The 14,530-nt window shown below is 54.6% G+C and overlaps 1 protein-coding gene across 1 annotated transcript; it reads right to left on the reverse strand.

Moving 5' to 3' along the window:
• Positions 1–2,499: 2,499 nt before the first annotated feature.
• LOC124511904 (chymotrypsinogen B) lies at positions 2,500–7,102 on the reverse strand. Its single transcript, XM_047079296.1, has 7 exons — positions 7,051–7,102; positions 5,114–5,217; positions 4,920–4,999; positions 4,740–4,818; positions 4,309–4,489; positions 3,006–3,139; positions 2,500–2,661 (listed from the first exon to the last, which is right to left on the reverse strand). Exons 1-7 carry the CDS (start codon positions 7,100–7,102, stop codon positions 2,500–2,502), a joined length of 792 nt encoding a protein of 263 aa, XP_046935252.1.
• Between the last annotated feature and the right edge of the window lie 7,428 nt (positions 7,103–14,530).

Below are 14,530 nucleotides of genomic sequence, written 5' to 3' on the forward strand. Positions count from 1 at the left end.
GTGTTTCGGAGGGGCTGGGGCGGAGCCCCGTGAACACCCTCACACCTGCCATACTGACCAATCCTCTAACCGCAGGAACCTTCTTCCTGCAGTGTCCCTCCAGAAACTTCTATGAGCAGATGTGACATTGTGTTCATTGTGCAAAAGAAATGCTTTCAGGAATTCCATCCATTATGGCAGAGCGGGTGTGTAAGTGTGAATTTGGAGCTGAGAGGCAATAAATTGATAGTTTTGGACACACACTGCCCCGGCCGCGCACGATCTCAGCGTTAATCCCACGAGCCTTTCCTAGAAACCTACCAGAGAATGAACTTCCCTCATCAAACTGGCTACAGAGGCACGGCCACGAAGACCAGCGGTGAGCCCCAAATTCCCAATCACTCAAGGGCTGAAAGGTCCAACAACTATTTAAAACTGGGGACAGAAGGGGCACCTGGGTGGCTTAGTCAGTTGAGCGTTTGACTTCGGCTGAGGTCATGATCTCACAGTTTGCAAGTTCAAGCCCCGCGTCGGGCTCTGGGCTGACAGCTCAGAGCCTGGAGCCTGCTTCTGATTCTGTGTCTCCCCCTCTCTCTGCCCCTCCCCTGCTTGTGCTCTGTCTCTCTCATAAAAATAAAAAACATTAATTTTTTTTTAATCGAGGACAACAAAATACAATTTAACTGTTTTCACTCATTATATTGGTGAAGACAGTATTGTTCTCCCGCAGCTGATGTGTGTGATATGAGATGAAGCAGACATAAATTTAGAATACTCTAGTTCCATCAGCCCCCGTGTCCTTGAGAGTGAAGCTTCTCATTCTCACATGCCGATGTAGTCTATGTACAGTGAAGTAAAAACACCTTTGGTCTGTGATTTGAAATACCAGTAGGAACTCATGAGGTACTTCATCTTTCAAATTATTTACCTTCAAATACTTCCTTGCTCGGTCCACTGGAAAGGCCTAGAAACAATCTGATAACCATGAGCATCCCCCACACCCAGACTGTGGTCTTGAAATTCCTTTCCCAACTAAAAGAAACCAGGGATTTTTGGTCGGAGCGCTGATTCTGGGCCTGAGGTGTCTTGTCACATTGGACAGCAAGGAAGCTATGACACCCCTACCTGGACCATGTCACAACGCCTCTGAGCCAATGGGAGAAGCTCCCACTGGTTGAGGGGACACAACCTGAGCTTCAATAAGGACATAATTACGATGGATCAAAACCCTCATATACGTTTAAATCCACAGGAATGGCATAATTCTAATATGCGAAAACATAATGAACTTGGGGCGCCTGCGTGGCTCAGTTGGTTAAGGGTCCGACTCTTCATCTCAGCTAAGGACTTGATCTCAGGGTTGTGAGTTCAAGCCCCACACTGGGCTCTGTGCTGGGTGTGGAGCCTACTTTTAAAAAATTGGGTTGACTGGGTGGCTCAGTCCATTAAGTGATCAACTATGGATCAAGTCATGAACTCACAGTTTGTGGGTTCAAGCCCCTCATCAGGCTCTGTGCTGACAGCTCAGAGCCTGGAGCCTGCTTCAGGTTGTGTGTCTTCCTCTCTCTCTCTCTGCCCCTCCCCGCTTCCCCTCAAAAATAAACATAAGAAAAACGCATAATGAACTGGGTTGCCTTTGGAGGATGATAGAGAACAAATTCATTATCCTGAAAATCAGTGAAAGAAAAAACGTGAAAAAATTTCGTGAAGGAAAATGAGGTAAACTTTCCCCTCCATGTGCTAAACCGACAGCACCACTGGATAACTGACAGATGGGGGTGTCTCTATGGAAGTATTCTAGATAATATATGAGAAATGAGTGTTCAAATTAAGTTGCCTCCAGCGTGCAAGCCCTGGAAGAACCAACGGACCCAGGCGGTGTCAGAGTCAGCTCACCTCACCGAAAGAGAGCCAGCCAGCCCTGAGGGCTCCTGACCAAGGAAGCGGCCCCCACCTACAGCCTGGCCAAGGGGGCGCCCCTGAGTCTGATCCGGCCTCTAGATTTAACTGCGGAACCCAGAAATACAGAGGACGAGGAGGGGGCCGCCAGGGCACAGGGGACACGCGCTGGTGCCTGTTGGATATTTCCCGACCTGCACAGGTTAGTGTGTATCCAGCCTGTGCGGCAGACCCCAGGCAGGGAAGGGCAAAGGGCAGGGGGGCGCAGGGGGCCAGGGGCAGGCGAAGGTGCCTGGAGCACAGGGTTGACGGCTACAGACTGCATAGCCTGGCGGAGGACCGCACCCTTCCAGAAAGCTCCTTGGGTAAAGCTGGCTCCAGCAGATAGAAACTCAGTTCTACCTCGAGTGGAGTCCTGAGCAGGGAGGATGGAAAATAGAGCTAGAGCTTTCTAACAAAGCAGGATTAACTGGGAAAGACGCTGGTAACGCCGGCTCTGGGTCACAGTGATACTGCAGTCCCGCGTCTCCCAGGCCACACAGAGACACAGGGTAACTCAGTGCCTCCCGTCACATGCTTTTATTGGAAACACTCGGGGTTGGGACGGTGGGAGAAAGAGGCTCAGTTGGCGGCAAGAATTTCCTGAACCCAAGGTATGAGCTCGGTGACGCGGGCGTACACGGCGGGGACGGAGGTGGAGCAGGTGCCGCTGCCCCAGGACACGATGCCCACCAGGGTCCAGGCTCCGTCCTTCTGGCAGACCAGGGGGCCGCCAGAGTCGCCCTGCAGGAGGAGAAAGGACCTGTTTACAAGCCTGAAGCGGGCTGCCGGGGCCCCGGTGTGCCCTGACCTGCCCCCGCGCAGGTTCTGTGCAGACAAATGACAAGTGTGGGGGCAGAGACTGGGCAGGAGGCTCTCCGATCGGGGCCACGTGGCAGCCCCAGCTCTGTCGCCTACTCCTGGTGGGCCTGGGGCACGTGGCTGACACTCTCCCCCGGCTGGCTGGCGTGGGGGCCCCCAGCGCCACTGCCGCCCAGAGGGGTGGAGCGGACGCGGCAGAAGGGAGCAGCCCCCTAGACCGAGCGGGGGCGGGGCCGGCGGGGGGCAGGGGCGGGGCCAGGCCTTACCATGCAGGACGAGACGCCGCTGGCCCCGGCGCAGATCATCACGTCCGTGATCTTGCTGCCCCAGAACTTCTTGCAGTCGGCGTTGGACAGGAGGGGCAGGGCCGCCTGCTGCAGCTTGTCGGGGGTCTTGTTGGCTGGAGGGACACAGGGGGCGGGGGCGGGGGCGGGGGGGGGGAGCGGAGGTCAGGAGCCCTCACCCAGCCGGCCCACCCCGGGGTGGAGGAGACCCTGCCTCCCCCCTGCCTGCTCCCAGTCCTTCCCCATCACCATGACCTCAGAAACGGAGCTCCCCACCTTCCCTCAGACCTAACAGTCCCTGCGGGACCCCTTCCTCTCCGATTCCACACCAGGCAGTGGTGACATGGCTTCCAGCACAGTTGTTCACGCGAGCCCTGCCCTGGCAGCCCGTGTGGTGGGCGGGGGGCACTGCCTCCCCTCCGGGGAAGGGGGCTGACGTCCTTTTCACGGGGCCCCTGCTGGGGACCCGCCGCTCTGGGTGGCAGATGGGGGAGCACCGTCCTCCTGCTGCCCTTTCCTGGCCGCCTCCGTCCCGGTCAAGGACCAGAGGGTGAGCCGGGGCCTGGGCAGGAGCACCCGGGACTCTGGAGGAAGATCGTCAGCGGAGGGAGCAGCCGGGGGAGGGGAGACCCAGCCGGACTCTCAGGGCCCCGAACCACACCCGGACATCTGACTCCCGGCCCAGACTTCACGGCGAGCTTGACACAAACGCCCGCCTCAAGTCTGGAGAGGAGTCCAGGCTGGAAACCCCACCGTGGGGACCTCGTTGCAACGTAGTGAGAGTGCCACCTGCTGGTACTTGGGCGTTTCTTCAGCAACTTCGTCTTCAAGTGTGCAGTATTTAAGCTCATCTTTATTCATGTTCCGAAGGTTTTCATTAAGAGGGTTTTAGGGGCACCTGGGTGGCTCAGTGGGTTAAGCGTCCGACTCTTGGTTTTGGCTCAGGTCATGAAATCTCCCAGTTTCATGGGTTCGAGCCCTGCATTGGTCTCTGTGCTGACTGCTCAGAGCCTGGAGCCTGCTTCGGATTCTGTGTCTCCCTCTCCCTCCGCCCCTCCCCAACTTGCACTGTCTCTCTCAAAATAAACCTTTTTTAAAAAGGGGGTTTTAAATAAATAAATGAATGAATGAATGAATGAATGAATGAATGAATAAATGGAAAGGTTTCAGAGTGTGTAGCAATTTAGACGAGAAAAAAAGGAAAAGCCATACGGGTCCCACCTGGAGACCCCCGCTGCTCAGCCCCAGATACGTTTCCTGGGTGAAAAGGCCAGGTGGTGCTCACCATTGTGCTTGGTCTTCCCCCAGCCCGTGGTAGCGCACAGCAAACCAGGGGGGAACTCATCCGTAGCCGCGGGCAGGCACACAGGGGACACGGTCTCGGAGAAGCGGGCAGGCGTGGCCAGCTTCAGCAGGGTGACGTCGTTACGGACGGTCAGCATGTTGAACTTGGGGTTCTTGAAAACCTGTGGGGCGGAGCCAAAACGACAAAGTTAGGCCCTCGGATTAGTCAGCAATCTGCAGGGTCCAAGCCCTTTTCCTGGTGGCCCCCGTGGGGAAAACAGATCCACAGGAGCCCGGAATGAGAACTTGGAGGCGAGCCCAGCCACTCGGGCTCCTGTGTTCTCAAGCAGCCCGAGGGTCTTGTCCTTCTTGCCGCTGTCCCCAGCCCCGCAGCTGGGCCTCCTGGGCCAGCTGGGCAGGGCTCGGGCCTACCTTGGCGATCTTCAGGACCTGGATGTTCTCCTCATTTGCGTGCTGGTCAAACTCCCCAGCCACGACCACGTGGGATGTCCTAGAGGAATCGATGGGGGTTAAGGACTGGGAGTGGGCCCTGCTCCCTCCTCACCCCCACATGCGGCCAGAAGCAGAGCCCTGAGCCCGCACAGGCCTCACCTGACACCACAGTGGGCAGCAGTGACCACCCAGTCCTCGCTGATGAGGGAGCCCCCGCAGAAGTGGAAGCCGGTTTTATCCTGGAGGGACACGGGGAGGGTCAGGCTTGGCTGGACACCAGAAGCTCCCAGCCTAGCCCCAGCTGGGCTAACGCCCCAGTGTGTCCCCCACTCTCTCACAGAAAACCCCCTCACCTGCAGGGACACCTGCCAGGGCCAGGAGCCCGGGACAGCGTCCTCGCCATTGACGATCCTGGACAGGCCATTCAGCACGGGTTCGATGGCGGGGACCCCACACTCTGGGGGAGTAGGAGAAGAGGGAAGAAGGCTGAGGCCCAGAGTCCACAGAACTCCTGCTTCCTTCCACCAGGACCCACACCACCCTCCAGGCGACTTCTGGCCGCAGTCCTCAACCTCTACAAACCGGGATCCCCGCGTGAAGCCAGCCCCCAGGCACCCTGCCAGGGACGCGGAGGCCAGGGGCAGGTCCTGCCGGGGGACTTCCTGATGAAGGAGCAGAAAACAGGCTGAGAAATCAGACTGCCTGGCTGGACTCCCAGGCCCAGCCTTCATGCTGTGAGAGACCTCAGGGCGTCACTGAATCTCCAGTGCTCATTTTCCTCAGTAAACTGGGGAGCACCCGAGGCTAACCTCACAGGTCAAAGCTCACCTGTTAGATGGGAGCAGAGAAATCGGCCAACCCCAAGTACACGGGGAGTCCAGAACCCTGGCGCTTTGCTGAAGCCGGTAAGAACCGGTACGTTCCACCCTTCTGCGCCTACGCTGACTTTTCTTTTCGAGAGGTTTCAGGAACTATTCTTCGTGTCAAGTTTTAGTTTCTTAATTATTTAATAAAACCGGACTTTGCACCGTACAAGAACACAGGGGGGAAAACACAAAACATGGGCTCGAACTGTCAGAGGATGAGAAAAGACAGGTGTGCTTAATGTGTCTGTGACGCACTTGCTGGGCCGGGACCTGGGGACTTCTCAGCACCCGCACAAGGAAGGTCAGGCTGGTGCAGGCCCGACCACCAGGCAGCCCTCCCTCCCCCGCTCCCTGTGGCAACGCAGGCTTCTCTACAGGTCAGTGCCCGCCCTGCTGCCCCCGGGTGACTCCGTGCAGATCATTCTTGCCAAAACATATGTCATCATACTAATCGCTTTCTTTGTAACAGCGAAAACATTAGAGCTAAACCAGGATGTATTTACACAGCTGAGTACTTTACCGTGATTACAGTGAATGGGTCTCCGCACCAACGGGGATAAATCTAAAACGTCAGGTGGGTGGGAAAAGGCGCTTTTTTTTAAAGTAAGCTCTAAGCCCATCGTGGGGCTTGAACCCTTGACCCTGAGATCAAGAGTCGGAGGCTCCACCAACTTCACCAGTCAGGCGCCCCAGCCATGTTTTAGAATTGACGTAGAGTATAATACTGTTTGTGAAAGCTTATACAACTATTGTACAGAGTTCATGGATTTATAAATATGTACTAAATTAGTAAAACCCACACAGCAAGTTCGGAATTGGGTTCATCTTCCTCTAGTGGAGGAGGGAGAAGGTAACTCTAGCTGAATCTATTTTATGTTTTAAAAAGAAGTACCTGAGGCCAGTCTGCAAAAAGGTAATATTTACAAAACACTGATGGTAGGTACATGGCTGGAATGTCATTTTCTGTATTTTCTATTATTTCTTCTTCTTTTTTTAATGGAAAATGAAGGGCTTTGAAAGTGCCTGGCACAATAAACAAAAATCCTAGGAGGAGGCACTGAGAGTCTCCTGCAACCATACCCTCACTCTGCCCACGGCACCCCTGCCCAAGCCACTTCTGGGCCAAAGAACTCGGCCAAAGAACTCTTTGGTACCCTCTTGTCTCAGAGTGTAAGGGCTCAAAGGGCTCCAAGAGGACCCCTGTGCTCCCCGCAGCCTCAGTTTGCCTGTCTGGGTAAGAGACCCAAGGGTGCAGGGAAGGGGTCTCTAAAGTCCCTCTTAGCCAGGCCCCAAGGCTCACTCTGGACAGAGCCTCTCGGGCTCCTTCGATGGGCCTGGCCGCGGGGCCGCTGGGAGCTCAGGGCCTCCCCGCAAGCCGACTCCAGGCCCAGCAGGCCCACCCCTGGGATCCCGACACTCACGACCGAAGGCAGCCCCCACAAGGGCGAAGCAGGAGAGAAGCCAGAGAAAGGCCATGTTGCTGCAGTTGGGAAGGAAGGTGTGGGCTGACTGCCCTGAGGGCCCTGTTTTTAAGTCCCGGGGATACCACAAGCCCTGCCCAACCCCTGTGGCCCTGCCCAGCCAGAGAAGCCTGAGAGCCGCCCTCTCTGTTATCCACTGTTATCCAAGGACCTTGAGCGATAAGTGGGGGCCAAGCCCCTCTCACAGCCTGGCCTCGCTCGCGGCCCGAGATGCCCCAGCCCCTGGGAAAAGGGCAGCTGTCCTGATGCAACGTCCCCCCTAAGACTCGGCAGTGCCTGGCATCCTAAAGGCTCTGTCGGCAATGCCAGCACCCGGGCCAGGAGCTTGGGCCCCGCAGAGCCCAGCTCCGTGCAGCCTTTGCCAGGCCCAGAGGCGGAGACCCAGCCGCTGCCAGTGCAACAGGGAGGGACCCCAGCTCCTGATTACAGGCAATGCCACCACGGGGTCCAGGAACCCCAGCTGTGCTCACTGGGAGGCCTCCAGCATGGCGAACACAGGCTGCAGGTTCCCAGCAAAGAGTACTTTCACCCAGTATCATCCACAAGTATTCTATAAATGTCCTGGCTTTTCCAGAGGGTCACCTTCAAACCAGCCCAGCCAAGCAGCTTCTGAGTGCGGGGGAGGGAGGGTGGGGGTGGTGGTGAGTGGCCCCTGTAGGCCACTAGCGATGCAAGGCTGGCAAACACCCAGGGCTCAACTGAATCTCTTTCTGTGGTAATTCACAATTTAAGGAACTGTAAATAGCTTCGTGTCCTAGAAAATGGGGCTCTGAGGTGCGCCTGGGTGGCTCAGTCGGTTGAGCAACCAACTTTGGCTCAGGTCATGGTTTCATGGTTCATCGGTTCAAGCCCCGCATCGGGCTCTGTGCTGACAGCTCAGAGCCCGGAGCCTGCTTCGGATTCTGTGTCTCCCTCTCTCCCTCTGCCCTTCTCCCTCTCGTGCTCTGTTTCTGTCTCTCAAGAATAAACATTTAAAAAAAAAATCTTTTTTAAGTGGGGCTTTGATTCCACACCATTAAATGACACACGAGGGAACAGAAAAGAAACAATGTTGATGGTCCCAGAACAATGAGAAAAGGAGGGTGTACATAACAGGATGGTGATGCATTTGCTGTAAGTAGAGGCCGAGTGACCTCTCGGCAGACCCTGGTCTAGACGCTGGGTGCTCACACGCACATAGCACCCTGCCCTCGTGGGGCCAAAAGCCTAGTGACAGAGACAGACACTAAAGGGACAGGCATATGATGTCGTGAGTCCTATAGTCCAGGCAGGGAAGGGACAGTGCTGCTGTTCTGGAAGGCTCCCTGGGCCTCCCCCGTAAGGCGGTTTGTAGAGGAAGGTGGGCGGCCAGAGCAGTCTCCTCCCGGGGCCTGGGAGAAGCTGGCCAGACTGAGCAGAGTGAGCAGCACAGGGTCACTGCTTCTGATTGGAACTCCACGGGCCTGGAGGTTTGGTCTTGATCTGTACTTTTAGTTCTACAGAAGAGCTATGTGTAGTCACCACGGGGTAGGTTCAAAGTGCTTCCCCGAGGGGCAAGCAGGGGCTCTGACCAGTGGGGATGGTGGCCGCAGGTGGCGCGGGGCTCCTAGAGGAACCCCGTCTCTGGGGAAGGGCTGAGGCAGCCGTACTTCTGGGGACACAGAGGGCGTCCCCACTAACTGGGTCTGAGGCTTTCTGATACCTCAGCAGGCTGTGTGATCCTCCCGGGGGTCCCAGTTGAGTGTCAGCCATGGCCTTGAGGGTAAGGAATCCATATCTAAGTTTCAGGTCAGGGTCACTTATTGAAACATTAACACGTGCTGGGTTTTCTTCTCGTTTTTTCCTTCCCTCCTTCCAAGCAGGTCGCCAGGCCAATTGTATTTTCCTTGCCTCAGGGACTTTTCCAGAGAGTCTCTGGCTCTCTAGGTCTGTTGTGGAAGTGAACTCCCGGCCCACCGGAGCGAAGGAGGAGGAACTGGCCTCAGAAGGCTACCTGAAAGGGAGGGAGAGCTTCCCCAGTGAGAGATGAGCCAGGGCGGCTCAGAGCAACCCGGTCACGTTTGAGCCTATTTGTCGCTGCATTTTGTGCTTTGACAACAAACCAGACCGTGAGGGGAGCACTCCCTGGGGGCAGGGTGATCTCCGTGTTACCAAGAGTGATCCCAGGGCCGCGCATGCCCACAGCCGTTCCCCCTCCTCACCCCCACAGGCGGTTCCCGAGGAGAGCGGGCCCCCCCCCCCCAGCTCTCAGGGGGAGACTGATTCCTGTAAGCAGGAGAGGCTAAGAGGAGTCCTGGGGACCCCCGTCCCGCCCTTCCTGCACTGTGGCGGTCTCGTGGGGCTGTGGCACTTGGCACTGGGGCCACCATCTCGAGGCCCTGACAAGAAAGACAGAGATCCTGCCTCGGGATTACGGCATCACTGAGCTGCTGAGCAAAACCCGCATTTGCAACCTCCAAATCTCTGCTGGTTCGCTCTCAGAGAAGCAAATCCCGGTTGTTTAATCACCGTGTCATGTGTTTTATGACAAGAAGCATCTGGACTAATACAAAGTAACCGTAAGAATGGAGCTACGTGTCTTCGTTTTCCCCTTCTGACCCACCTTCCAGCTTTCTCCACCGTGCTGGCTCCCGCGGACTGACCCTCGGGGACAGAGCAGGGTCCTGTCTCTGGGGGAGGGAGAGAGGTCTGCTACTTATTCTCTGAGGGCTGGCTGCGCCCCTCTCCACCGGCTGCAGCTCCTTTCAGGGGGCCCTCTCTGCTCAGGCCCCCATTCTGGGTTCCAGAACTGCTCTCCCCTTGTCCTGTCAGTTCTGGGGATGTCCCTATTGTCGCCAGGGCCCTGTGCACCTCACTCACCTTTTTCTTTTCTTTTTTTAAGAGGAGGGGTTTGTCCACGAGGGCAGAGGAGGGAACTGGCAGTTAGGATCTTTTTTTCTTTTTTATGTTTATTCACTTTTGAGAGCGAGCGAATGAGCAGGAATGGGGCAGAGAGAAAGGGGGACAGAGGATCTAAAGCAGACTCTGCAATGACACCCCATGTGGGGCTTGAACTCACGAACCGTGAGATCATGACCTGAGCCGAAGTCGGACGTTCAACCAACTGAGCCACTCAGGCGCCCCTCCTCACTCACCGTTTTTGTTTTCCCTAAGCCCTGCCCACCCTTTGTAAAGTTCCCTTTATTTAAACTCACCTCAATCAGCCCAGTTTTGAGTGTGCCACCTGTTTTCAGGCTGATACACAGGCTGTGCCCCCAGGACCACTGAACACGGGATTCTGGGAAAAGGGCTGCCCACATACTGGAGAAGTCCACGGAGAACCTCTATGTCAGGGACGGTGAGGCCCGGGTGGCCCATGGCATGTGGTGACATCACGATACTCAAATTAACACTGGGGGTGGCAAAGGCTGGAGTGCAGGCGGGAATAAGGCAGCGGAGGGTAAGTGGCTGTGGCCCCGAGTTCCCGCAGGTTCAGTGCTGATCATAAACACTGGGGAGTCGCACCAGTGGTCCAGGAGCGCACGACAGGGTGATCAGTCATTAGAGAAATGCACATCGAAACCACAGTGAGATATAGTTCATACCCATTAGGATGGCAAATAGAAGCGAAAACCAGAAAACAGCAAATAACAAGAATTAGGATGTGAAGAAATGAGATCCCTCGCCCACTGGAAGCGTGCATTAAAGACAGATTCAACCTATGATCTCACCATTCCACTTCCGCGAGTATACCCGGAAGAAATGAAAACAGGTCCCCACAGACAAATATGCAGACCCATGTCTGTAGCAACATCATTTACGGTCTAGGACACGGAAGCAACCCACGTATCTCAAACGAATCGTGGTCCACACATGGGATGGAGTATTATGCAGCCTTAAAAAGGAAGGAGAGGGGCGCCTGGGTGGCTCAGTCGGTTGAGCGTCCGACTTCAGCTCAGGTCATGATCTCATGGTTCATGAGTTCGGGCCCTGCATCGGGCTCTGTGCTGACAGCTCAGAGCCTGGAGCCTGCTTCTGATTCTGTGTCTCCCTCTCTCTCTGCCCCCCTGCCCCACACATGCTCTGTCTCTCTCTGCCTCTCAAAAATATAAAGAAAACTAATTAAAAATAAATAAATAAATAAAAATTTAAAAAAAAAAGGAAGGAGATTCTGACCCAGGCTACCACATGGGGGAACCTAGAGGACATTGTGCAGAGTGAGTAAGCCAGCCACAAAAAGGCAAAGACCTGCACGATCTGTTTACAGGAGATGATTGCACAGGAAGTAGACTGGTGGTTGCCTGGCGGCTGGCGGAGGGACACGGTGACAGCTTAATGGGTACGGAGTTTCAGTGTGGCAAGATGAAGAGTTCTGGACACGGTGGTGATGACGGCTGCACAAAATGTAGACGCTCCTAATACCACTGAGCCGTTCACTTGAACGTGGTCAAGATGGTAAAAGTTGTGTGGTATGTATTTTACCACAATTTGAAACATTTTAAAAACACATACACACAGGGGCACCTGAGTGGCTCAGTTTGTTAAGCACCGACTCTTGGTTTTGGCTCAGGTCATGATCTCGCAGTTTGTGGGTTCAGGCCCCACATGGGGATCTGTGCCGATCAGGGCCTCCTTAGGATTCTCTCTCTCCCTCTCTCTCTGCCCATTTCCCACTCGTGTGCTCTTTCTCTCTCTCAAAATAAATAAATAAACTTTAAAACACACACACACACGATACCACTTCATGATAGCTATAGCTATAATTGAAACATTTTTGTTTATAATTTAAAATTATTTTATTTTTAAGATTAAAAAAAATTTTTTTAAGTTTATTTGTTTATTTTGGGGGGGGTACAGAGAGAGAGGAAGAGAAAGAATCCCAAGCAGGCTCTGCGCTGTCAGAGCAGAGGCTGCGGTGGGGCTCAATCCCAGAAACGGGGAGACCACGATCTGAGCTGAAATCAACAGCCAGACACCCAACCGACTGAGCCACCCAGGTGCCCCACGGCCATAATTTTTTAAATAGGCAATAACAAATTTTGGCAAGGATGTGGAGAGAGCGGAACCCTCACACATTGCTGGAGGGAACGTAAAACGCTGTCGTCTCTGTGGAAAACAGCATGATGGTTCCTGAGAAAGCTAAAAATAGAATTAGTATAGGGCCCAGCAATTCCACTCCTATGTATATGATCCTCAAAAATGAAAGCAGGGAGTCGAGCAGATATTGGTGCAACAGTGTTCACGGCAGCACTACTCACAATAGCCAAAAGGTGGACACAACCCAAATGTCCATCAGTGGACGAATGGAGAGACAGTATGTGGAGCATCCGTGCAATGGAATACTATTCAGCCCCGAAAAAGAGCGGAGCACTGACACATCCTACAACAGGGATCAACCCTGAAAACTTTACGCTCGAAGACAGAGTCACCGTAAACTACCGACTGTGCGATTCCATTTCCATGAAACATCCACAATAGGCAAATGCATAGAGACAGAAATTGAAGTAGAGGCTGCAAGGGCTAGAGGGGGCAGGAAAATTGGAGGTATTGCTCAACGGACACAGAGTTTCTAGTAGAGGTGATGAAAAAGTTTTGGAAACAGTGGGCCCGTTGTACAACCTCGTGAATGTAATCCATGCTACTGAATTGTACTCTTAAAAGTGGTTAAAATGGGGGCGCCTGGGTGGCTCAGTCGGTTGAGCGTCCGACTTCAGCTCAGGTCATGATCTCACACTCCATGAGTTCGAGCCCCGCGTCAGGCTCTGTGCTGACAGCTCGGAGCCTGGAGCCTGCTTCAGATTCTGTGTCTCCCTCTCTTTCTCTGCCTCTCCCCTGCTCATGCTCTCTCTCTGTCTCAAAAATAAATAACAACATTTAAAAAAATTTTTAAAGAATGGTTAAAACAGCAGTATGCCTGGGTGGCTCAGTCAGGTAAGCATCCAACTCTTGACTTCAATTCAGGTCACGATCTCATGGTTCGTGAGATCGAGCCCCGTGTCAGGCTCTGCACTGACAGCCAGAAGCCTGTTTGGGATTCTGTCTCTCCCTGTCCCTCTGCCCCTCCCCTGTCTGTGCGCACAAGTTCACGCGCTCTCTCTCTCTCTCTCCAAATAAACAAATAAACATTTAAAAAAATTTTTTTTGATGGTTAAAATGGCAAATTTTATGTTATACATGTTTTACCACAATTTTCAAAATTTAATGTAATATACCCAAAACCACTGATTTGTCCACTTTATATAGGTGAGTTATATAGTATGTGGTTCATACCGTGTGGCCAAGGACGAGCCTGGAGCCTGACTTGGGGCTTGGAAAGTTGCAGAACCTGACACACACTCAACCCCGTCAGGTTAGGAACTGGTGGGGAAGGGGTGGGGCCCCTGAAAACATGAGATGGGGTGCTTCGGGCAAAGCAAGGCTATAGAGAACTCTGAACCCCCAAATCTCTGTGACCCTCCCCCGCCCAAGCCAGCACAGGTGTTCGCATCCCCTGTCTGAGAGAACCAATCTCTCTCTGCATAAAAGCTCTCTGGGACATCCTGGGGCTGTCACCTTCTGAGACAATGCCAGTTGTCCTCAGAACCTACCCCACCAATCCGTATCACCCCTGCGAGACTAGATCCTTCACATTTCCCTGTACCCACACCTTTCACCCTTAAACTCCATATGGAAGGTGAGAGACTGAACACACAAACGGACAAGAGCCAGGCCGTACAGAAGACGGAAGAACAACTCCGACCTGCCGTCTGCAGCCGCCAGCCCAGCGAGCCAGGAACACCGGGCCCCAAAGGCCAGGTCTCGAGTCTCGGACGGCTTCCCTAACCTTTGCCCCACTGCCAAGGTAGGACCAGCCAGAGAAGCAAGTGTGCACGCTAACCGTTCGCGTGGGATGCCCCGCTTCCAGGCGGCCCCCCCCAGGCTTCCCCGCGCCAAGGGCCTGCGATCAGGGCACCCCTGAAGCCTGCCCTTCGTCCGGAACAGAGGTTTCTCTCTCACCTGCCTGCCTGCCTGCGAGTCTCTGCCCGGCTCCGCGCTGTGCGTGGCGAGCTCCGAACGAGGAGCCTCGGCTTGTTGTCGTTCCCGTGGTCCTCCCGGACTTCCACAAAGGCCAGGCTCCTGTTGGCGGCGCCCCCATGCACGTTCCCCTCCGGGGTCCAGGTAAGGTCTCCTGCACTTCCAGCCCCGCGGCGCGTCCCCCCACCGTTGTCAGCTGGGATCTCCCCTTCTCCTGGTTTCCCGAGGCCGCGCCCACACCTTCACAAGTGGTCTGTTAAAGGTTCCACGAGTTGCCCGGTTGATCCGGCCATTTGTTTCTTCTGGGGCCAGGGGTTCCGGGTAGATACGGTCAGGTGGCCCAAAACTGCTTGTATTATCAGCTGAACGTGACTTTTTTTTTTTAAGAGAGAGAGAAACAGAGAGAGAGAGAGAGAAAGAGAACACGAGCAGGGGAGGGAGGGAGGGAGAG

Source organism: Lynx rufus, unplaced genomic scaffold, assembly GCF_022079265.1.
Source record: "Lynx rufus isolate CCGP_SWC_20201006 ecotype Redwood Valley unplaced genomic scaffold, mLynRuf1.p SCAF_16, whole genome shotgun sequence".
NCBI lineage: Eukaryota > Metazoa > Chordata > Mammalia > Carnivora > Felidae > Lynx > Lynx rufus.

What these genes read in the sequence shown, in the direction of transcription:
- LOC124511904 (XM_047079296.1), bottom strand. Translation starts at nt 7,102, where the DNA reads ATGGCCTTTCTCTGGCTTCTCTCCTGCTTCGCCCTTGTGGGGGCTGCC. An exon ending in CCTGGCAGGTGTCCCTGCAG is followed by an intron (nt 5,000 to 5,113) that starts GTGAGGGGGTTT and finishes GTGTCCCTCCAG; the next exon opens with GATAAAACCGGCTTCCACTT. An exon ending in AGGTCCTGAAGATCGCCAAG is followed by an intron (nt 4,490 to 4,739) that starts GTAGGCCCGAGC and finishes TCCGCCCCACAG; the next exon opens with GTTTTCAAGAACCCCAAGTT.